Genomic DNA, 24611 nt, shown 5'->3' with positions numbered 1-24611 from the left:
GACGACAACTAAATGGAAACTACATGAAAACTAAGCTATGGTGACTAAAACTGAGTAGAAATGTATTGACAATTTCGTCAACAGATAAAAACGAGACTAAAATGCTAGGAAGGGACAAGTGGACAAGAGATCCAGTAAAAGTCATTTTACACTTGGTTGCATAATGCTGAAAATAGCAGATCTACAAGCAATCTACGAGCTTGTAGATCGGCTATTATCAGCAAGTGTAAAATCAGTCATTATGACGGCATCACCGAAATACATTTTAGTCGACTAAATAAACTGTAGATTTAGTCGACTAAAATCTCATGACATTTAGTCGACTGAAACTTAACGTAACATGTACATTTGCTCAGACACACATGACGTAAAATTGTCCATTCATTTTCAATGGGAAAGTGATGTCCGTGGAGGACGGATACCAGTCGAAACCAGTCGACTGAGAACTACAATCCATACAGTTAAGAACTACAGAACAGGACTACAATCCATACAGTTAAGAACTACAGAATAGAACTACAATCCATACAGTTAAGTGACTTACGATCGATTCAGATGGTCGGTCATGCTCTGGATTTGATTGGATCAGAGCCGTGTTCCCCCCCCCCCCCCCCCGAGGTGAAATGTGACACTGGGGAAGAGGAGTGTGGCGTAGTCGTTGGCTGTCCAGCCAACCAAAACCCAGCCAGCCACAGAAAACCAGGCCAGGCCGCAAAACACAAACTGAAATGCTGCCTCTGCTCAAAGGCTATAGAAGACTTTCCATACGGTGACTGTGGTGAGTTTAGTTTACATACAAGTGTGGTTGTGTATGCGTGTGTGTGCGTGTGTGTGTGTGTGTGTGTGTGTGTGTGTGTGTGTGCGTGTGCGCGCATGCGTGTGTATGAGCTTGCCCTTGCCTCGACGTCATTGCAGTTTTATGCAAAGGCTAACATGTAATTTAGATAGCATGTTACAGTAGATAGCATGTTACAGTAGTTACACAGATGCCAGATCATTTGTGACCAAATTTGACTGTCGTCGTTTCATGTCATATGAAAGCAGGGAATCATAGCTTCACATTGACACATTGGTTGTTCAGTTTGACCCACCAGTTTAGGAGATATGGCTTATAGAGTAATGTCTTGCAGAAAACAGCGAGTTGAGAAAACAGGCTTGAAAAGGTTCACTTCTGTGGTCTCTAACATTACACCTAGCTACATGTTTAAGCATTTATTTCATATTTACATGTCGATTTCAGCTCTGATATTTATTTCAGACATGCTCTAGTATGTGAAGAGTCTGCCTGTGCTATTAACTCATTTTGAAGAAAAGTATTTTCTCCTCTGGTGAAAAGCTTTGTGCGAGTTTGTGCGATGGCAGGCTCTCAGTCGAATCTGGTCAGATTTGTAGACCTGGCATCCTACATAGTTTCAATGTACAGATTATAGATATCTAAATGTCCTAAATGTACAGATTATAGATATCTAAATGTCCTAAATGTACAGATTATAGATAGCTAAATGTCCTAAATGTACAGATTAGAGATAGCTAAATGTCCTAAATGTCCTAAATTGTAAACTGCATGTGTGTGCTGCTGAGGAGCATGCAGTGACATCCCTCGAGGGCAAACACAATTAAAGTTTTATGAGCACATGGAGCCTCCTCCCTCCCTAGCCTCCTCCCTCCCTAGCCTCCTCCCTCCCTAGCCTCCTCCCTCCCTAGCCTCCCCCCTCCCTAGCCTCCTCCCTCCCTAGCCTCCTCCCTCCCTAGCCTCCCCCCTCCCTAGCCTCCTCCCTCCATAGCCTCCTCCCTCCCTAGCCTCCTCCCTCCCTAGCCTCCCCCCTCCCTAGCCTCCTCCCTCCCTAGCCTCCTCCCTCCCTCCCTCCCTAGCCTCCTCCCTCCCTAGCCTCCTCCCTCCCTAGCCTCCTCCCTCCCTAGCCTCCTCCCTCCCTAGCCTCCTCCCTCCCTCCCTCCCTAGCCTCCCCCCTCCCTAGCCTCCTCCCTCCCTAGCCTCCTCCCTCCCTAGCCTCCTCCCTCTCTCCCTAGCCTCCTCCCTCCCTCCCCCCTCCACAAGGAGCCTCCTCCCCCTCCCTCCCTCCCCAGCCTCCCTCCCTCCCTCCACAAGGAGCCTCCTCCCCCTCCCTCCCTCCCTCCCTCCACAAGGAGCCTCCTCCTCCCCCCCCCCTCCCTCCCTCCCTCCCTCCACCCCTCCCTCCCTCCACAAGGAGCCTCCCCCCCCCCCTCCCTCCCCCCTCCACATTCATTCAACTCTTTTGCCCTTTTTTTGTGTTGTTGCTCGAAGGCCGTCCAGCCTCGTCAGCACATTTTCACACAAACCCTGGAAGCAGCGGAACGTATTGGGGGGAAATCATCAGGGCGGCGGAGCGGAGCGGATATCCAGGATGATATCCAGGAAGAAAAGGCAGCGATCTGCTTGCTTTATTTTTTATTTTTACTTGTTTTACTTAATGTGTTAAACTGTTGTTAATGTTTTGTGAAAATAACCTGAATCTGCCCAAATCAGTGACTTGTAATAAGCACTAATATTTGCCATCAGAAACATAACATATTGAAAAATGACACACACAAAATAATAGCAGATCTACAACGTGTTGCCATGCGCTTTTATCCAAAGCACTTTACATATAGTGCATTACATTCACCCATTTAGACACACATTCATACACCTTTACACAGATTGTGCATTACATTCACACATTTACACACACATTCATACACCTTTACACAGATTGTGCATTACATTCACCCATTTACACACACATTCATACACCTTTACACAGATTGTGCATTACATTCACCCATTTAGACACACATTCATACACCGATGGCAGAGGAAACCATGCAAGGCACCAAACAGCACATCGGGAGCAATTAGGGGTTCAGAGTCTTGCTGAAGGACACTTCGACACTAACTTCCCGTCCGTCAGTGACACTGTAGGGGTATTAATTCACGGGGGTGAACATAAGGTTTCATAACAGGGTTCTGCCCGACGTGTACAGTACAGTACAGTACTTTCCACTGATGTCTAAAACAACAACGCGATGACGGTTGTGGAGGAACTGAGGGACGGGCCGTATCTGTCAGTGTCCTGATACACGCCCGTCTGTCCGTTCGTCCGTCCGTCTGTCCGTCCCCTCAGGGCCTCAGACTGTCAGTGTCAGAGGCTGAAGAGCCCTGACACTTCAAAGACAATGGGAGGGAGTGTGTGTGTCTCAATAACAGACTGAGGCACATAAAGCTGCTTTTTATCTGCCCCGGGAGACCAGATCCTTCCCCTTCCAGACTGAGCAGAGTGGTGCTCCATTACACTGCCAAGCCCAACACACTATACTGTCATCATGCATCACCACTCACAATGCATCACCGGTCGTGAGCTTAGAGATCTGCTATATTTTGAGTTGACACGCACAGCCAATCGGCGAGACCAATCAGTGGACTTTAACCCATTCTGACCGGGCACCCATTTTGGTGTCTGCATCATGTTATGCTTTAGCTATTGAAAAACAGCAGATCTACAAGCTCATAGCGCGCCACCGAGTGGCGCGCTACGAGCTTGTAGGTCTGCTATTTTTGAAAAATCGAAGAACGACTGACATTTTTTTAAATCTGATCTCAGGTCAGAATGGGTTCATCAGACCAGTGTGTGTCCAGTGGAAACCTCGCATGAATCTGATCTCAGGTCAGAATGGGTTAAGGACTCTCCGAAATCTGTATCGGCATCGCATGAATATAAATCTGGCATGGGTCATGGGCTGTCTGATTAAGCCTCAAGGTCGACTTGATTCAGTTGTTGCAGCAGTTGTGACTTTAAGGACAAACATCCACACCAGGTTGCTACTACATTACCGAAGAACACTCAAAATGACAGAAGTGAAAAACAAAAGAAGAATCCGTCTACCAGCACCAAAGGATCGGCGAAGGAAATAGATTCGGCACTACTTCCGACGTACTTTTCTACTTGCAAATAACAAAAAAATGGTCCGCGATGAAATCGTCCGCGACGTCCGTGTCAGTGTTGTTTTCGTCGACTAAAACTAAGACTATCTTTTTCCACTGATGAAAACTAAATGAAAACTACATGAAAACTAAGCTATGATGACTAAAACTAAGATGAAATGTATTGACAATTTCGTCAACAGATAAAAACAAGACTAAAATGCTAGGAAGGGACTATAGTGGACAAGAGATCCAGTATAAGCAGGGCTGTACATAAGCGGTGCGCCAGTGCGCATGCGTCGTCAAAATTCAAAATGCGCTGTCAATCAAGCGCCGGGAAGCGCTTCTGCGTACCAACAGCTGGGGCCGCCCAGAATGATAATCATGGCCAGTACATTTAGTGTTTACACTAAAACATTCCGGGTGACTAAAATGAAAACTATTCAAGAGACTAAATGACTCAAACTAAAAGGGCGTCTCCCGTGTTGTGTGCCTACCTGTACTTGAGGTCGTAGACGTGGCGGCTGCCCAGCGTCTCCTGGATGGTCCTCTTGGTCTCGTCCAGGAGGCTCTTGACGGCCGAGTCTCCCACGGCCAGCGTGACCACGCGGCCGGCGGGCAGCGCGCGCAGCATGGCGCTCAGCGCGCGGCTGTCGTTGCGCGAGTCGTGCGTGTCGTAGCGCACGTCCAGCAGGATGGCGGCCGTGTCCTGGTCCAGCACGCGCAGGTTGATGCCGCGGCTGGAGGAGAGCACAGGTTCAATAATTTACTGTATGTGCCACGATAATGTCCCATTAAGACCTGGAAGGCATCTGTGTCGCCGATGCTTGCCGTAGGTACCCTCACATGTTCTCCCCGTGTCCCTATAGGTACCCTCACATGTTCTCCCCGTATCCCCTAGGGTAGGTACCCTCACATGTTCTCCCCGTGTCTCCTATAGGGTAGGTACCCTCACATGTTCTCCCCGTGTCCCCTAGGGTAGGTACCCTCACATGTTCTCCCCGTGTCCCCTAGGGTAGGTGCCCTCACATGTTCTCCCCGTGTCCCCTAGGGTAGGTGCCCTCACATGTTCTCCCCGTGTCTCCTATAGGGTATGTACCCTCTCATGCATTGAAGGAAGCATGAGGTCAGTCTGGGGCTCTCCCCAGGTTGGCAGAGGATTACACTGGGCAATTGATTGACACTGGGTGGAAAAAAATGGGTTGCAAAAATCGTGGGCTTAAAATACCTGAAGTTGCGCTGGAAGGCCAGGCCGCCCGTGGCCAGCCCCGTGGCGGGCACCGTGCGGGTCAGCAGGCTCCAGGACACGCGGCGCTCGCCGTGGAGCTCCAGGGTGGCGCCGGGGAGCACGCCGATGAACTTGCGGCCCAGGTCGGGCACCTCGGGCGCCCCCGCCGCGTCGTCCGAGCGACCCACCAGGGCGATGGCGGCATGCGAGCGGTAGCGGCATTTGGGCGCGCCCACGTGCAGCGCGCCGCCGTCCTCGATCAGGATGTGACGCGTCCTCAGCGTGATGTTCCTGGAGCGGTCTGCGCTGTCGGCAAACACCACGAGCCCTGAAACATGAATGATACCATAACCACGAGCCCTGAAACATGAATGATACCATAACCACGAGCCCTGAAACATGAATGATACCATAACCACGCGCCCTGAAACATGAATGATACCATAACCACGCGCACTGAAACATGAATGATACCCTAACCACGCGCCCTGCAATATGAATGATACTATAACCACCAGCCCTGAAACATGAATGATACTATAACCACCCACCCTACAACATGAATTATACTATAACCATCAGCCCTACAACATGAATTATACTATAACCATCAGCCCTACAACATGAATGATACTATAACCACACGCCCCGCAACATGAATGATACTATAACCACACGCCCTGCAATATGAATGATACTATAACCACCCGCCCTGAAACATGAATGATACCATAACCACACGCCCTGCAATATGAATGATACTATAACCACACGCCCCTACAACATGAATGATACTATAACCACCAGCCCTGAAACATGAATGATACTATAACCACCAGCCCTGAAACATGAATGATACTATAACCACCAGCCCTACAACATGAATGATACTATAACCACCCGCCCTGAAACATGAATGATACTATAACCACCCGCCCTACAACATGAATTATACTATAACCACCAGCCCTGAAACATGAATGATACTATAACCACCAGCCCTGCAACATGAATTATAATAACACTATTATCTCCCATGTTTCAACTTCATATGATAAAAGTAAATGAATGAATGTGAGTATAAATGAATGCCCTAATAGCAGATGTACAAGTTCAAACAGTAAATTAATGTCCTAATAGCAGATGTACAAGTTCACACAACTCATCCCCATGCGTTGTGATCGCATCATCATCATCACCATCATCACTACATACTTCATAGCGTGAGTAAATCTGGGCTTGGCGTTCCCCAGTTGGCAGGAACGGAAGGGAAGGGAAACGGAAGGGTTGCATGCTTAAGGAAATAGGAACAAATATTGAGGGAATGCACTGTGTTGTCCATTTCCTAAAACCAATTCCAGATGTGAGTAAAGAATGAGGGCTGTTTCTGCGTTGGACTGTTTATGACTCGTGTTTACGAGCAACAAGTGGCACAACACGGCTCAGGATACCTGGAGGGCAGGGGTTCCCAAAGTGGGGTCCGGGGACCCCCAGGGGGGCCTTGAGGGAGTTCCAGGGGGTCCCCAGCTAAATGATAGTTTGGAACCAAATGGATCCTCATGGGTCTGTAACTCTGAGAGTGTATACTGTAAATGGGTCCATTTGGTTCCATTATTCCATCGAAATAAGTAGTAAATTGTGCCGCTTGGGATACTATTTACATTATGAAGAGAGGATATATTTAAAAAAAATGTTTTTGAGCGATGGAAATAAGCGAATTAGCACTAAAACGCTTATGGTAGGGGAAATAGCCAATAATGCGTTTTTGCACAAAATAACACCAGGAACTACAAAAAAGCCTTCTAGTCCGTAATTCTCCTTTAAGGTTAGGTTTAGGTATAGTTTTATTGAGGTACTATAAGAGTTAGGTTTAGGCAAAGTAAAAAAAAAAAACTAGTTCCGATTGCCTTCCCGGGTGCCTACCCGAAATTCTGAGGACAATCATTGTAGCTTCAGCATGTGTCCTGTAACCGCATCGACAATTACAAACCCTTAGTGTGACTCATGCATTCCAACATATAACACCGTACCTCCTGATTGGATGGTCAGGGAATGGAAGGTGGCGGAGGCGTCCAATCGCAACAGGTTCCCCCTCCTGACGATCATGGCCTTCTTCGGCTGGTGGCCCGGGTTCCAGCCGCTCAGGTTGGGACTGTGGTCCGGACAGTTCTCTGTGTGGAAAGACACCGACATCCATGTAAACAAACAGTGTTGTTTTCGTCGACTAAAACTATGACAAAAAATGTGACGTCGACTACCTTTTTCCACTGATGAAAACTAAATGGAAACTAAATGAAAACTAAGCTATGATGACTGAAACTAAGACTAAATATACTGACAATTTTGTCAACAAATACAAACTAGACTAAAATGTTAGGAAGGGACTAGTGGACAAGAAGAGATCTAGTGCGAGTTATTTTACACTTGGTTTCATGCTGAAAATAGCCAATCTACAAGCTCACAACGCGTCGCAGCGCGACGCATTGTGAGCTTGTACATCGGCTATTTTCAGCAAGTGTAAAATAAGTCATTACGACGGCATCAAGGCCCGCCAAAATACATTTTAGTCGGCTAAATCACCTGTAGACTTAGTCGACTAAAATCTTATATGAAACACCGTCCATCATACAGAGATACACACACGTACTTCACCTACCTGAAGTTTTCCATGAATTAGTAAAAAAAACGAAGAAAAGTATAATATGATACATCATTGTGCCTCCGATCTCTTGAGAGGATCCAATAATTCCAATCGGCTACTGTTCACAGCGCGACCCAATTCAGTCCCAACTCCCACACGTGTTGTTTGTGCGTGGGTGTGTGTGTGTGCGCATGCGTGTGTGTGCATGTGTGTGTGAACAGAGTAAACTAGAATGCTATCTGGCCCTAAACAGAGTATACGCAGTGGCAGAATACCTGAGCACCGTGACCGACCCAAAACAAAGAAAAATCTTAACTAGGTACAGACTCAGTGAGCACAGTCTTGTGATCGAGAAAGGCCGTCATAGGCAGACCTGTATCCCGAGAGAAGACAGACCCACTGCACACATACTTCCCACAGATTACAACCACACACGGAGATTTTGTGTGTGTGTGTGTGTGTGTGTGTGTGTGTGTGCGTGTGTGTGTGTGTGTGTGCGTGTCCAGCACCCCACTCTCTCTCAAAACAATATTTTTTTCCAGGGCCAGATTGGGCACGGATCCTTGGGCATCAGGGGGGCCCCGATTTATTATTTCTTTTTTTCCTAGCCCTTTTTTTGCATGTCTCATTTGTTTGAGAACAAGTACTGTTTATATGTCTGATATCACTGAAATCAAAAATAAAAGTCTTGAGTGAGAAAGTATCTCACACTAAAACCCAGTTTCTCAGCTTTTTGTTTCCAAAATGGCCGTTTTTCTGAAACCAAGCTTTAGGGCCAAGCTACACCAGGCAATTTTGCGCGCGTGCGTATGCGTTTACTGCGCGCGTTTACTACGCGCGTACAGTGCGTTTGGATAGGACCAATATATGTCAATGATACCAGCTACACCAGACGCACGGATACCGCGGGCCATCCTACGCGTTCTCTAAAAATAGGATCGGTACTAAATATTTTTACGTGCGTACAGTATGCCCCCATGCGCACGTATCTATATATCCTCCCGGAAGGTCCCGCACAAACCTGCCGCGCACCACAGATCTGGTGTAGCCAAGGCATTTGGCTTACGCACGCACGGTCCGCGCGTTTAGAGTAAACACGCGAGAAAAGCCTGGTGTAGCTTGGCCGTTATTCAACGGCCAACAACTGGAGAAACTGGCACCTGTGAGAAAGACTTCTGACTAACTGTGGCACTGAAGGAGTTAAGCGAGTCTCCATTGATTTACTCGCCGCTCCCGTCTGTAAACTTCTGGGAACTCAGATAATCAACTTATTGGTTCAGGAATGCAACGGGGGGGAAAAAATCTAATTCAAGGCTACACACACTACATTCTGAGGGGAACGTTAGCTTGAAAAAAAAACACACACACACACACACACACACACACACACACACTCTCGTGTGAAGTGAAGGGGTGCTGTTGTCATCAGTGTTGTTTTTGGCAGCACATTTTTATTTTAGTTATAGTCATGGTCTCTTGAATAGTTTTCCTTTAGTTTTAGTCACATTTTAGTCACCTGGAATGTTTCAGTGTTAGTCTAGTTTTAGTCGTCATAAGATTTTAGTCGACTAAATCTACAGTTGATTTAGTTGCCTAAAATGTATTTTACATTACACTTTATGCCGTTGTAATGACTGATTTTACACTTGCTGAAAATAGCCGATCTACAAGCTCACAACGCGTCCAGCGCAACGCGTAGATCAGCTATTTTCAGCATGAAACCGATTGTAAAATGACTTATACTGGATCTCTTGTCCACTAGTCCCTAACATTTTAGTCTAGTTTTAATCTGTTGACGTAATTGTCAATATATGTAGACTAGTCTTAGTTTTAGTCATAATAGCTTAGTTTTCATTTAGTTTCCATTTAGTTGTCGTCAGTGAAAAAAGGTAGTCGACGGACATTTCTCGTCTTAGTTTTAGTCGACAAAAACCACACTGGTTGTCATCATACATCATCATACGTAATCCCATTCCGGCCAATCACAACGTTCGTCCTCTGGACATTCATAGAGCACCGAAGTCTGACGTCAATATGGGGAGAGGGCGCTATAACTCCACGGGTTCATGTCCCTTTTATTTGCATTGTAATCCCCATAAGGGGGATTTTAGATCACCTCACATAAGAACTGCGATTGAAAAATAAACACGTCATCCCGGCCGTTTCACTCATATGGATATGAAGAATCAACTGACAGAGAGAACACGCTATTGTTACTGCTGCTGAATTAGTTTGATTTTCGCTAGAAACAGACTGTATCATATATGAGTGACTGACTGTCACAAACGATACAGAGACACCTCCCTGACTAGGGATGGATAAACGATACAGAGACACCTCCCTGACTAGGGATGGAGCTCCATAACGGATACCCGAAAGAATCCGATAACAAGCTTATCGAGTACCCGTTATCAATAAGCTTTAGGCTTATCAAGCCTGTTATGGAGCATAGCGGCCCATGACGTCGTGTTTAAACAATCAAGACAAGAAATAAATCTAATCATCCATGCTGGCACAAACATGTCGGCCTGAAAGTGTATCGATACCTGCCAACCAGCGCTGTCCGGTTGAACACAACTACGCTTCTAAAGTGGTTTATTTAATATTATTCTATTGGTAAAAAGGTAAATTGCCTTCCGTCCATTAGAACAGTTCTGTATTTGAAGGCCCTATAGTAAAAGACACTGGTTTTGTTCAGAATGTATTGTCTCTCATCTTTCCTTATAAAATGCTCGATAGTGGGCTCGATAAGAACCCGGCTCGATAAGCCTGATCGATAAGGTGATGGTTATCAATAAAATGTAACAAGCTCCATCCCTATCCCTGACAATAACGCAGAGGCAGCTTGTTTATTTTTGGACCACAACACGTTTACGAGACGATTTTAAGATGACCTTATTCTGCATAGAGAAATGACTTCCGTGAACCGGGGGGAAACTGAGGGGATGAGTGAGTGATGTCAGGACATTGTCAATGGCATTCAATGTTTGCGTTTACACACAAACCCTCAAAGCTGGACATACAGGAGGGGCTAGCGGGGCCCCTATAAAAAAAACAACAGATCTACAAGCTCTCTCACTGACCGTCCAGCACGTCCCCCCCTCCCAGGCTGAGGATGAGGACGAGCGTGATGAAGAACGCCCCGAGCGACACTCCGAAACACGCCAACGTGTTCTTCCTGCGCCGGAGCCTCTGAGCGCGCTCCCTGCGACGCCCCTCGTCCGACAGGCCTCCTCCTAGGGGGGGATGGAAAAAATATCATATTACGATATGTTTTTATCAAGCAGTATCACCATACAAGATATTATCACGATATGTCTTCATGCGTTTCTTTTAGGGTTGTTGTTCAAGTGTTTTAAGCATTATGTTATACTTTAGCTATTGAAAAATAGCAGATCTACAAGCTCATAGCACGGCACCGAGTGCCACGCTATGAACTTGTAGGTCTGCTAAAAATCTTGAAAATGTGTATTATATATTATTTCAGAGCGAATGTTTTTAACTAAAATCTTTGCTTCTGGTGGGGTCCCTGGAACAACATATTTTCAGATGGGGTTCGGCAGCCAATTACAGATAATTCTGGGGCTCCTTGACATGAAATAGTTTGAGAACGACTGACATAGAAACATATGGTTTTTCAGAAAACTGTCAGGATTTATTTAGACGAGATTTTGGAGAATCGTCCCCGGGTCAAAATGGGTTAACAGTACAACCTCCTACGAGGTAACAGAAACTAGAAGAAAAACATTTAGACCAAAATGCATTAATTTTGTCTAATGAAAGCGTTGTTCTACAAAAGTATAAATGAACCCATTTTAGGACTCAATGCTAAATGTCAGATCAGTGGTTCTCAACCTTTTTCATGTCAAGGATCCCCAGGATTATCTGCATTTGGCAGACAATCCTAACTAGAAGTGAAAGCCTTATCGCCCGCCCCTACCTCCTCCGACATTGGCGGCTGTGGCCCCTCCCCCTCTCCGCTCGGGTGGCGGGACTAGGCCTCCGTGGGGCTTGAGGCTGACAGGCGGAGGGGGCGGAGCCTTGGTGGGCGGCGGCGAGCGGACCGGCGCCACCCGCCCGGGCACGTAGCCCCCCGGCGCCCTCTGGTGGTGGCCGCCGTTTAGGGGCGGGGCCGCAAACACCGGCAGGCGGCCGGTGTTTACATACAGCGGCCCGTCACTCGTCGTCGGCATGGCAAGGGGCGGGGCTGGGGGCGTGTCAGCTCTACCTGCATGGGGCAGGGGGGAGAGAGAGAGAGAGAGAGAGAGAGAGAGAGGGGAGAGATCAAATCAAAATCAAATCAAGCTTTATTTATATAGCACATTTAAAACAATCGAGATTGACCAAAGTGTTTTACACAATAAAATCTAGAAACTGTTATGCAAACAAAATACAAAAACAACCGACACCGACAGCTCTGAACCCAAACGAGCCCCCCCTTCATTTTTCTTTGAGGAAGGCACTGACAGCAAGCATGTTATTGTTATAATGTAGGCTACAGCTTGCCTTGCCTGACTGTTACATTTAGACATCATACCACACTGTGTCTTGTAAATTATCATGAAATGGGACCATTTTATATCTATTGTGAGTGTTCGTGCAATGTTGCAAACTCTTAATAAAGTGCCATTCAATCAAACAATCTGCGCCATTTTTGCCATGGTCCATGGGCAGGATCGAGTTATTTACTCATACTCAACTCTTCAACAGCTAATAAATCAAACTATTTATATTATTCCAACCATCGTGGTTCACATGTTGTCATGGACGAAGAGGATCGCATCCACCGTGGGTGATTTCAACCTCTCTTCAGTGGTTCTTCCAGCTGCGCCCCATATGGAACCTCAGTCCCTACGCTCATTCTGGAGCTCCTGACCTACAGAATTAGCGTAGGGACTGAGGTTCACATGGGGCTACGTTCGCTGCTGCTGCTGCTGCTGCTGCTTGCAGCACGTGCGTTGCAATAAACTTGCAACAACAAGCGGTGCTGCTGCTTGCAGAACAGTGCGTTGTCACGCTGCACCACCTTAACCCATTCTGACCTGAGATCAGATTCATACGAGGTTTCCACCGGACAAACACGGGTCTGATGAACCTGATGCTAACCCAAAATGGGTGCCCGTTCAGAATGGGTTAATATATAGGCTACTCTAAAGTGCACCATGCGTCCTGGTTAACCAGGAAACACACAGAGAGACAGACTAGTCGGATCGTTTTCATTCATATTTAAACTTTATTTTCTATACATCAACAGCATGGCCGGCCCGAACCGAAGCCCGACCACCAATTATGGTAATGAGCCCGACCCGACGGGTCCCATCGGTCAGTATCCCAGCTCTAGCATGGATGTGCGCCGTGCAACCACAGAACAACAAATCAGGAATGATCAAAGGCCATGGAAAAGAGATGAGTCTTAAGAAGAGACTTAAATAGTTGCAACAGCGAAAGCACGATTACAGACCTCAAAAGGTCTAGCTGGAGTATAATCATATCCGAGAGGTCAGATAAGTATGAGGGGGCCAGCCCATGTAAAGATTTGTAAACAAATAAAAGTATCATAAAATCTATTCGAAAAACTCAACAGGAAGCCAGTGCAATCTAGCTAAGATGGGGGTGATGTGACAGAGACAGAGAGAGAGAGAGAGAGAGAGACAGAGAGAGAGAGAGAGAGAGAGAGAGAGAGAGAGACAGAGAGACAGAGACACAGAGAGAGAGAGAGAGAGACAGAGAGACAGAGAGAGAGAGAGAGAGAGAGACAGAGAGACAGAGACAGAGACAGAGAGCAGCAGACAGTCCATGAGCCAGTCTCCACGCCCTCTGGGTCCACACAACTAACTCATCTTACTTGATGACCTGATCATTAAGGTCATTCAAACTCTGTGTCATATAATTACGAAACAAAATGTTGAGTCATTTTGAGGCTCCGAGTTCCAGTAAGGAAGAACAATACATGGTAATACATCAAATACATGGAAATAGTCTTTAAGGATCATGAGTAAACTATAAGAACCTAAACATCTGTCTAACAGTAGAATATCTGTACAGTGAAACTACTGTATGAGTATACTGCAGTGTTGTTTTCGTCGACTAAAACTAAGACGAAAAATGTTCGTCGACTACCTTTTTTCACTGACAAAAACTAAATGGAAACTAAATGAAAACTAAGCTATGATGACTAAAACCAAGACTAAATATATTGACAATTTCGTCAACAGATAGAAACTTTGTTAGGAAGGGACTAGTGGACAAGAGATCCAGTATAAGTCATTTTATAATTAGTTGCATGATGAAAATAGCTGATCTACAAGCTCACAACGCGCCGCGCTGCGACACGTGAGCTTGTCGATCGGCTTTTTTCAGCAAGTGAATTACGACGGCATTTAGGACCGCTAAAATACATTTTGTTCGACTAAATCAACTGTAGATTTCCTTATGATATTTAGTCGACTAAAAACTAGACTAACACTAAAACATTCCTGGTGACTAAAATGTGACAAAAACTAAAGGAAAACTATTCAAAAGACTTTGACTGAAACTAAAATAAAAGATTGCCAAAAACAACTGTACACTACTATATAGAGTGCTATGTCTACATAAAAGGTAATCTATTCTAAATGACATAAGTGTAGCCTTTGCATACGCCTGTAAGGTCGTCGAGGCTAACGCAAGTGCTACGGGCTAAGAGGTGAGTTTTTAATATCCTGGATAAAAAGCCAGACACGAATATGCCATTGGCACAAAAATTATGAGGATTATACGAGTCTGGTTTATTAGCCAGGATTATATGAGTCTGGCTTATTAGCCAGGCTAGAGTTTCTAGGCTACGGCGGAAGATTGGGGAGCGAGTCTGCCGTTGATTGCAACGGGAAGTTCATTCCATAGCTTTGGAGCCAGAAGGGAGGAGAGTCTGGTTTGATTGAGCGGCTGTGGCTCAGGAGGTAGAGCAGGTCGTCCAATGATCCCTAGGTCGGCGGTTAGAATCCCGGCTCCTCCTGTCCACATGTCGAAGTGTCCTTGGGCAAGACACTGAACCCTACATTGCCTCCAATGAGTGGGTCGGTGTGAGCTCGCCACCATTGGTGTGTGAATGTGGGAAGTGAGGACGCTGGCGTCGACTGTTCGCCGCTTCACCTCCCAATGTTTGAATGAATTGTAAAGCACTTTGAGCACTACAGAAAAGCGCTATAAAAATGCAATTTATTGAAGTATTTATTAACAGATTGTAGAATTACAGTACAACTCAATACAAAAACTGTTAACTGTGGACGACACACTGATAAAACATTACACTCGTTTACAAAACCACACACCAGGTCTAAATGTGTTAAGAAAGAGACACCAACAAGAAGACACTAATTAAAGCGAAACGTCCGGGCCTGAATTGGTCTTATGTGTTCATCGCAGTGTGAAGCGTTGCGTCGGGCGGTGGGTTTGGAGGGTCTCTGTCTGTCTCTCTCTCGGTCTGTCTCTCTGTCTGTCTGTCTGTCTGTCTGTCTCTCCCCTGGATTGTTTTGGCTGGGACAGCCATGCTGTGACCTTGGCTGCTCTTGTCCACATTAATGAATGGGGACCAGTAAATAGTGGATGCAAAGCATTCCATTCCATTCCATTCCACAGTCAGTGTGTGTACTGTGTGTGTGTGTGTGTGTGTGTGTGTGTGTGTGTGTGTGTGTGTGTGTGTGTGTGTGTGTGTGTGTGTGAGCAGCGCTGAGAGGCTGAGCCCAAACAGATGGCCCTAATTACATACAGCAGAGCTGGATTCTCCTGGACCCGGCCGGCCCATCCTGTTTACCACCAGACAGACAGACAGACAGACAGTAGTACCAATAATGATCAATCTATATCCTGCTTTGGGCTTAGGGTACGGAGGGTATGATGCCAGTGACATCGTCTTCATCATACCCGGACGTTAGGTGGGAACGCCTGGCCCTCCCTCTCTCTCTCTCTCTCTCTCTCTCTCTCTCAATTTCAAAAGTCTTTATTGGCATGATAAATATGTTCTACATTGCCAAAGCATACATACAACAAAACAAAAGTCAACATTGCGCACACAGAGACAACAATTATCTACGCACACAGAGACAACAACAAACATCCCAACAATAATGAACAACAAGCACTGAAACATTCTCTCTCTCTCTCTCTCTCTCTCTCTCTCTCTCTCTCTCTCTCACACACAAAAAGGTTACTTTTCGGGATATTAAAAAAAAAGCCAAAACATCAGTATCAGTATCTTAATTCAAATATAGCAAAAATAGCTGATCTACAAGCTCAAAACGCTTCGCAGTGTGACGCGTTTTGAGCTTGTAGCAGAAATATGTGGCCCTCTGGAATGAGAGCGGAAATATAGTGGCCCTCACCATCGTCACACTTTCCCACCCCGGGTGTAGAATCTACGAACACATATGCGTACACACTGTACCCAGCTATTCTATCATATTATATATAAATAAACTCTTTTTTTTTAAAACTTATTCCATGTTTCAATTCGTCTCTGCTTTTGTTCCACAGGATAACCCCAGCGTTTCACTGAAACGCAGTGGTATTTTGCACTGGTCCTCATTAACTAACGGCTGATCAAACATATCTCAATGTACCGAGTATGTATGTTTAATCAGCCGTTAGTGAGGACCAGTCAGAATACCTCTGTGTCCACATCTCTCAGATCATAATGACCTGGAACAACCTGTGGATGTTGTTTGGTAATGATTTGTTTTGTGCTTTTTACTTCAACCCTAGCATCTCCATTCTGAGGGCAACCCTAGCCGATGTACTGTATATATAAATATATACAGTACAAATACCTCGTAATGGTACTTAAAATGTACTCTCTTACTTTCCACCACTGGGATTGAGCATAAACAAACCTAACACAGTCAATTACACTGGCACACATTCAAGAACATATGCAGCACGCGCGCGCACACACACACACACACACGACAACTGGACAACTGCAAGTTCCACACAGACACCCATGTGTAAGGAAATGACACAGCAGGAAAAAAAATAAAGAGTCCCAGCACAGCACTTTTCCCTCAAAAACAAACACCCGGGCCGGGGAAAGTGTGTAATAACAACACATGTGAATGTGCTACCATAACAGGGTGGTGTAGAGTTACTCTACACCACATCTACATCTACAAGCTCACAACGCGTCGCACTGCGGCACGTGAGCTTGTAGATCGGCTATTTTCAGCAAGTGAATTACGACGGCATTTGGGACCGCTAAAATACATTTTGTTCGACTAAATCAACTGTAGATTTTCTTATGATATTTAGTCGACTAAAAACTAGACTAACACTAAAACATTCCTGGTGACTAAAATGTGACAAAAACTAAAGGAAAACTATTCAAAAGACTTTGACTGAAACTAAAATAAAAGATTGCCAAAAACAGTGTAGAGTAACTCTACACCACCACTATGCACTCTGTTATGGACCTCTGCCACACTTTAAACAGATGTACGAACGCAACGTTGACAATATGAAAACCTGTCTTGTCTGTCAGGGGGAAAACATGTACTGTATGTCCAAAACCTGATGTGTTCCAAATGGATCCAATCTGTACACATTGTTTAGTCACAACAAGCTCTTGTCTTGTATATAATATACTTTTCATGGTCAGTGTCTGTCTGTCTGTGAGAGATAGTGTGTGTGTGTGTGTGTGTGTGTGTGTGTGTGTTTTGTACCATACAGTTAATGGAGGTCAAAGTTAGGGTTACATTTCCTTTCGTGCGGGCAAGATGAACACAGCAGAGCGCTCCCTGCCCACAGAGTATTAAAAGGATAGAGACTGAACCGGCGCGATAGCAAACGGTGTTGTAAGCTTGTAGATCTGCCGTTTCTGCGTGATGATTATGGCGATAATGCAAAAATAATTGCGAATATCTCAAGTAATTGTGTAATAATTGTGACAGGCCTACTCAGAACATGCTAGTCCTTAAGTTCCGACTGATGTTTGGCACAGATTAAAGAAGTCTCACACCACCACCACCACCACCACCACCACCAAAATGTCAGCTTACATTTATTCTGAACATGTTGAGGTAGCTAAGTAGAGACGTGTGGTAGTATTTAAGGCCCTAAATGAAGGATTGTGGGGGAGAATCTAGTAAGGATGTCAGAATTGCTCCAGGGAATGGATTCGACCCGTTTCCACCTGAGGACGATTCTACAAATGTCTTCTAAATCATGACAGTTTTCTGAAAAAACTATGTTTCTATATGTCTATTTTATGCCAAGCGAGCCCAAAGAGTATATGTAATCGGCCACCGTCTCCCATCTGAAAATATGTTGTTCCAGGGAGGGAAGATTTGAGTTAACAAATTAACCGCTCCTGACGGAAGGTTCCGCCAGTTGGAATCCAACCAGCAACTGCTTCTGGTGTAACGTTCCATCTGATAAGCTTTGTTATTGATATCAAACCGGATCGCTCATTTCTTTCTTTTTTTTGGCCTTTCCTTCTTCAGTGATCCTAGACCAGCACTGCCGTTCACCTCCCTTTATACAGGCTGACAAAAAAGTTCCAAATCTACGGAGCTCACCATGGTTTGGATAAAACGCGCAATGTTCGGAGGTCTTTGCTGATTATCCGGTGGTCTAGAAGATGGGAACATTGGCACTTTCTAGAGCAAGGATGGCTTCATTTTATCTCGCTAGCATTGACGCTATGATTTTATTTAGCATCTAAGATGGCCGCCCAAACAGGATGTGAATGCAACGTGTGTCACACTACAAACGGCACAGCAGTCGGTTTGGCTCTGCATCCACCAGGTGGCAGCAGATGGGTTTTAAAAACATTCGCTCTGAAAGAATATATAGATATATTCAAATTTCTGCTCCACATTTTCACGATTTTTCAAAAATATCAGATCTACAAGCTCATAGAGTGCCACGCGGCGCTACGAGCTTGTAGATCTGATATTTTTCTACAGCTAAAGTATAACATGATGCTTAAAACACCAAAAGGGGGTTCCCGTCCAGAATGGGTTTAATGGGAGAATGTGGGGGTTTCGTTAAACGGGGCAAAGGCGCCGCTGTGTTCCCAAACAGCCTGCCCTGCCTGTATGCTTGACTTTCATTTTCCTTCATAATGCTCGCTTTATGGGGTTGTTAAGAAAAGGTTTGTGTTCGGAGGTAAAATAAATAGGAAGATATTACTAACCCCGTTTGTGTGTGTGTGTGTGTGTGTGTGTGTGTGTGTGTGTGTGTGTGTGTGTGTGTGAATGGGACACTTTAAACAGTGACATGTTGCGTTCCATGCAGTGAACTTTCTTCAGTTGTGGTTTTACACCACTTTAACAACCTGTGTTAAACACTGGGTCACGGTATGCCCTTAACCCTGTGCGCGCACGTGTGTGTGTGTGTGTGTGTGTGTGTGTGTGTGTGTGTGTGTGTGTGTGTGTGTGTGTGCGTGTGCGTGCGTGTGTCTGAAGGTGGGGGGGATGAGCGTGGGCGCCTGCTGGTAGGTGACCTTTCCAACGCAGTCACCATTGCTGTAATATCATGTTCAGGCGCATCTACTTAGTTTTATTGTTATTTTTGTGTTTCTTGATGCACCTTGCTTCTCCTTCTGCCTTGTCTCTACTGTATACTACAGTACTTTTTTATCCGTCTTATCCTTAGTTGTATATTGTACCGTTTTCTTTTTTTTCCTTTTTTTATCATTTCTTATCCCATGATTTTGTAACCCATTTTTCACCCATGTGTCAATTATCTAATGTGAAGTGTGAACCTGGGCTCTACACACCCTCCGCCAACCTGGGTCAGAGCAACGGACTTGAACTCATGCTTCCTTCATGCCTGAGTGTCCCAAGTTGCTCCTTTACACCTGACAGGGGGGGGGGGGGGGGAGTTTCCCTGGTTGGACGTAGCGCGTGGAAGGAACACGCTATTTCAATCAGTTCCTTTCCCCTCCATCAGGCGCCCCGGCTGGCCAGGGGGAGGCAGTTTAGAGAACAGGATTACTGCCATTTTTTTGTGAGGGACACAGGAAGAAGGGTACCAACCCTAGGGTACACGGGGAGAATATGTGAGGGTACCAACTACCAACCCTAGGGGACACGGGGAGAATATGTGAGGGTACCAACCCTAGGGGACACGGGGAGAATATGTGAGGGTACCTACCCTAGGGGACACGGGGAGAATATGTGAGGGTACCTGCCCTAGGTAGGTAGGTATATTGTAACCGTAACTGCTGTGCCACCTCGGGTGACTGATTTTTCCCTGTGGGATAATAAAGGTATCTATCCATCTATCTATCTATCGATCGTTTGAAATAAAGTAACATTTGAGTCTATTCAATATAAATATATATCATCTAGCCTAGCGGCAATGCAGGCATTTCCTGAGCCACGGAAAAAAACAACATAACAGTCAGTCAAAGTCTGGGGGGGGGGGGGTGACATCACAGATCTGTGCGAGTGGGAGTGTCACGTCGTACTCACCATATATGGTGTGTGTGTGTGTGTGTGTGTGTGTGTGTGTGTGTTAAGGCATCGGTAAAATTCTGTTCAGTGTCTGCAATAATTGGCAGTCGCCATATATGGAGAAGGCGATGCTTTCTGTACCCGTGATCTGTATCCTGAAGCACTTGTTGTAGAGCTTTCTCAAGTTTGCGCATCCACTATTGTTTGTTCAAGAAATGTCTTGTAAAATGTGAATGCAAATAAAGATGTTAAATGTGTGTGTGTGTGTGTGTGTGTGTGTGTGTGTGTGTGTGTGTGTGTGTGTGTGTGTGTCTATAGCAGAAAGCTTGTATGCATCTGCACAATTCTTCTACTTTTATAGTAGAAAATGAATCGGGTTATAAAAGGTCGAAAAGAAAACTGCCCCAATTGGAACCCCCATGCTACTGTCACCCAGTGTCCAGTCCTATTGGAACGCCCTGCTACTGTCGCCCAGTGTCCAGTCATATTGGAACGCCCTGCTACTGTCGCCCAGTGTCCAGTCATAATGGAACGCCCTGCTACTGTCGCCCAGTGTCCAGTCATATTGGAACGCCCTGCTACTGTCGCCCAGTGTCCAGTCATATTGGAACGCCCTGCTACTGTCGCCCAGTGTCCAGTCATAATGGAACGCCCTGCTACTGTCGCCCAGTGTCCAGTCATATTGGAACGCCCTGCTACTGTCGCCCAGTGTCCAGTCATATTGGAACGCCCTGCTACTGTCGCCCAGTGTCCAGTCATATTGGAACGCCCTGCTACTGTCACCCAGTGTCCAGTCATATTGGAACGCCCTGCTACTGTCGCCCAGTGTCCAGTCATATTGGAACGCCCTGCTACTGTCGCCCAGTGTCCAGTCATATTGGAACGCCCTGCTACTGTCGCCCAGTGTCCAGTCATAATGGAACGCCCTGCTACTGTCGCCCAGTGTCCAGTCATATTGGAACGCCCTGCTACTGTCGCCCAGTGTCCAGTCATATTGGAACGCCCTGCTACTGTCACCCAGTGTCCAGTCATATTGGAACCCCATGCTACTGTCACCCAGTGTCCAGTCATATTGGAACGCCCTGCTACTGTCGCCCAGTGTCCAGTCATATTGGAACGCCCTGCTACTGTCGCCCAGTGTCCAGTCATATTGGAACGCCCTGCTACTGTCACCCAGTGTCCAGTCATATTGGAACGCCCTGCTACTGTCACCCAGTGTCCAGTCATATTTGAACGCCCTGCTACTGTCACCCAGTGTCCAGTCATATTGGAACGCCCTGCTACTGTCACCCAGTGTCCAGTCATATTGGAACGCCCTGCTACTGTCACCCAGTGTCCAGTCATATTGGAACGCCCTGCTACTGTCACCCAGTGTCCAGTCATATTGGAACGCCCTGCTACTGTCACCCAGTGTCCAGTCATATTGGAACGCCCTGCTACTGTCACCCAGTGTCCAGTCATATTGGAACGCCCTGCTACTGTCACCCAGTGTCCAGTCATATTGGAACGCCCTGCTACTGTCACCCAGTGTCCAGTCATATTGGAACGCCCTGCTACTGTCACCCAGTGTCCAGTCATATTGGAACGCCCTGCTACTGTCACCCAGTGTCCAGTCATATTGGAACGCCCTGCTACTGTCACCCAGTGTCCAGTCTTATTGGAACGCCCTGCTACTGTCACCCAGTGTCCAGTCATAATGGAACCCCCTGCTACTGCTGTCCAGTCATAGAATAATGGAGAATTGAGTCTGAGTAAACTTCAGGATCAACTCAGGGTCTGCCAATGACAACAAACAGAACATCCTCAGTCGAGGACTTCTCGCACATACACGCACGCACGCGAGTGTGTCCTTAAGAGAAGGAACTGATTCACATGTTCCCACATTGTCATGACTTCAGAAGGACTACTGAATATCTACCAGATGTGTACAGTAACAGCGTGTAAGAGATGGGCTGAGCAGGCCAGACATTCATACAGTATACCAGTGGTGGAAAATGTACTCAATTGTCTTACTTAAGTAAAAGTATACCACTACTGCAATTTAGAAGTGCTTCGTTACAAGTAAAAGTACGGAATTGAAAATGTACTCGAGTAAAAGTACGAAAGTATCGGCATTAAAATGTACTTAAGGTAAACGTATACTCATTGTGCCATTTCACAAGTTCCAAATCTCTTGAAAAAAGCAGATCTACAAGCTCACACTGGGTCACGTTGCGACGCATTGTGAGCTTGTAGGTCGTCTATTTTCAAATGGCCGAAATGTATAGGGTTGAAATGGTTAATGTATATGTTTTCTAATCAAAATTAAAATCTCCAAAGTAACTAAAGTTTTCAAATAATTATGGTGGAGTAAAAGTACACATTTTCGGCTCTGAGATGTAGTGCAGTAGAAGTAAAAAGTAGTGGAAATTGTAAATACTCAAGTAAAGTACAAATACCTCAAAATTACAAAGTACAGTACTTAAAGTACTTTCCACCACTGTACAGTACACTACAGTGTGTAGGGAAATGAAATGATGGGCGGGGCCAACCAGACATTCATCGTGGAGGAACAAAATTAAAATCTCCAAAGTAACTAAAGTTTTCAAATAATTATGGTGGAGTAAAAGTACACATTTTCGGCTCTGAGATGTAGTGCAGTAGAAGTAAAAAGTAGTGGAAATTGTAAATACTCAAGTAAAGTACAAATACCTCAAAATTACAAAGTACAGTACTTAAAGTACTTTCCACCACTGTACAGTACACTACAGTGTGTAGGGAAATGAAATGATGGGCGGGGCCAACCAGACATTCATCGTGGAGGAATCATCTTCATAGGAATCACATCATCACAGATCGGATCATCGTCTAAGAATCACCATCTCTAGGGAATCCACTGTCTCGGAATCATCTACAAGTGACCAGATTTGAACCTCCGGCTTTTCACCAGAGGAGTTTTATTTTATTTTATCCAAAATGAGTTAATAGCACAGCCAGGCAGTCTCTTCACATACTAGAGCATGCCTGAAATAAGTGTCAGAGGCTCAGAGCTGAAATCGACATGTAAAAAATATAAAATAAATGCTTCAACATGTAGCTATAGGTGTTAATGTTAGAGACCACAGAAGTGAACCTTTTCAAGCCTGTTTTCTCAACTCGCTGTTTCTCTGCAAGACATTACTATATAAGCCATATCTCCAAAACTGGTGGGTCAAACTGAACAACCAATGTGTCAATTTGAAGCTATGATTCCCTGCTTTCATATGACATGAAAAACAAATAGAGGAGGCATGTTTCAGGGTGTAGTGTGGGATGTCCTGAAGAAGATGTGCTCGCTCAAATGGAGGAGGCATGTGTCAGTCTGTGGTGTGGGAGGTTCTGAAGATGTGGTCGCTCAAATGGAGGAGGCATGTGTCAGTCTGTAGTGTGGGATGTCCTGAAGATGTGGTCGCTCAAATGGAGGAGGCATGTGTCAGTCTGACTCTGTAGTGTGGGATGTCCTGAAGATGTGCTCGCTCAAATGGAGGAGGCATGTGTCAGTCTGTGGTGTGGGAGGTTCTGAAGACAGATTTGTTGCATGTTGCCAAATAATAATTGGTGTGGTCTTAATTAAGGTAATGGAAAAGTGCATAGGCAAATAATTGAAATATACCAAGACATTACTGGGCTTTTCTTTTATTATATATATACTATGAAGTCCATGTACTTGAACGTGTAGAGACGGATGGTAACGTGTTCTACAGAGGACTCAAATTATGGTTAAAATCAAATCAACTGTGTTCACATGTACTGTATAGCTTCTGACTGGTTACCAGAGTGATTGTTTACTTTTGTATTGGAGATTATGTAATGGCAAATGGCTATTGTAATTTTGCTGTAAATATTAGTGTTGCATTTTCTAAACTGGACCCTCGTCTGGTTCTGACAGACTGGTAGTGTGTGCAGGCTGGGGTGGTGTGTGATAATCCGGTTGAATATTTCTTTGGTACGGCGACTACGGCGGCGGGCCCGGGAGAACAATAACGCGACACGAGACAGTATCACGCTAAAGGTTCACAAAGTTTACTACACAACAGGAAACATATAATGCTGGATCATAATGACGTGACAACAAGATATGATACAAAGTACCGTGACTAATGCAGCAAGGCTGACCTTGCTGGCGCTGAGATGTCTCTCGTAGCCTATCTATAAGTATGCTCCAGTACAGTCAGTTGTATATATCAACTTATCAAGTACACTGTATCTCAAGTTAAAGTACACATACTTAGATGTACATGGGCAACTCATAATATAACAATAGTAGAATGTATATTTTTTTGTATTTGATTGGGTATTTTTTTAAACTAAAGTGTCACTGTATTTTAGAGAAAAGTCTCCTTTAATACGTCT

General features: G+C 45.3%; 1 protein-coding gene across 1 annotated transcript in view; it reads right to left on the bottom strand.

The window, feature by feature from the left end:
* The window catches only part of cemip2 (cell migration inducing hyaluronidase 2), a 90987-nt gene that overhangs the window by 63306 nt on the left and 3070 nt on the right, over positions 1-24611 (bottom strand). Inside the window, 5 exon segments of the mRNA XM_080766532.1 lie at positions 4438-4680; positions 5169-5496; positions 7199-7339; positions 10893-11045; positions 11750-12037. Coding sequence (XP_080622658.1) covers positions 4438-4680; positions 5169-5496; positions 7199-7339; positions 10893-11045; positions 11750-12002 — 1118 coding nt within the window. The 5' untranslated portion in view covers positions 12003-12037.

Source organism: Protomyctophum bolini, assembly GCF_963924005.1.
Source record: "Protomyctophum bolini genome assembly, chromosome: 6".
Classification (NCBI taxonomy): domain Eukaryota; kingdom Metazoa; phylum Chordata; class Actinopteri; order Myctophiformes; family Myctophidae; genus Protomyctophum; species Protomyctophum bolini.
The sequence above is the reverse complement of the archived record's forward strand: the minus strand, read 5'-3'. Positions and strand labels throughout refer to the sequence as shown.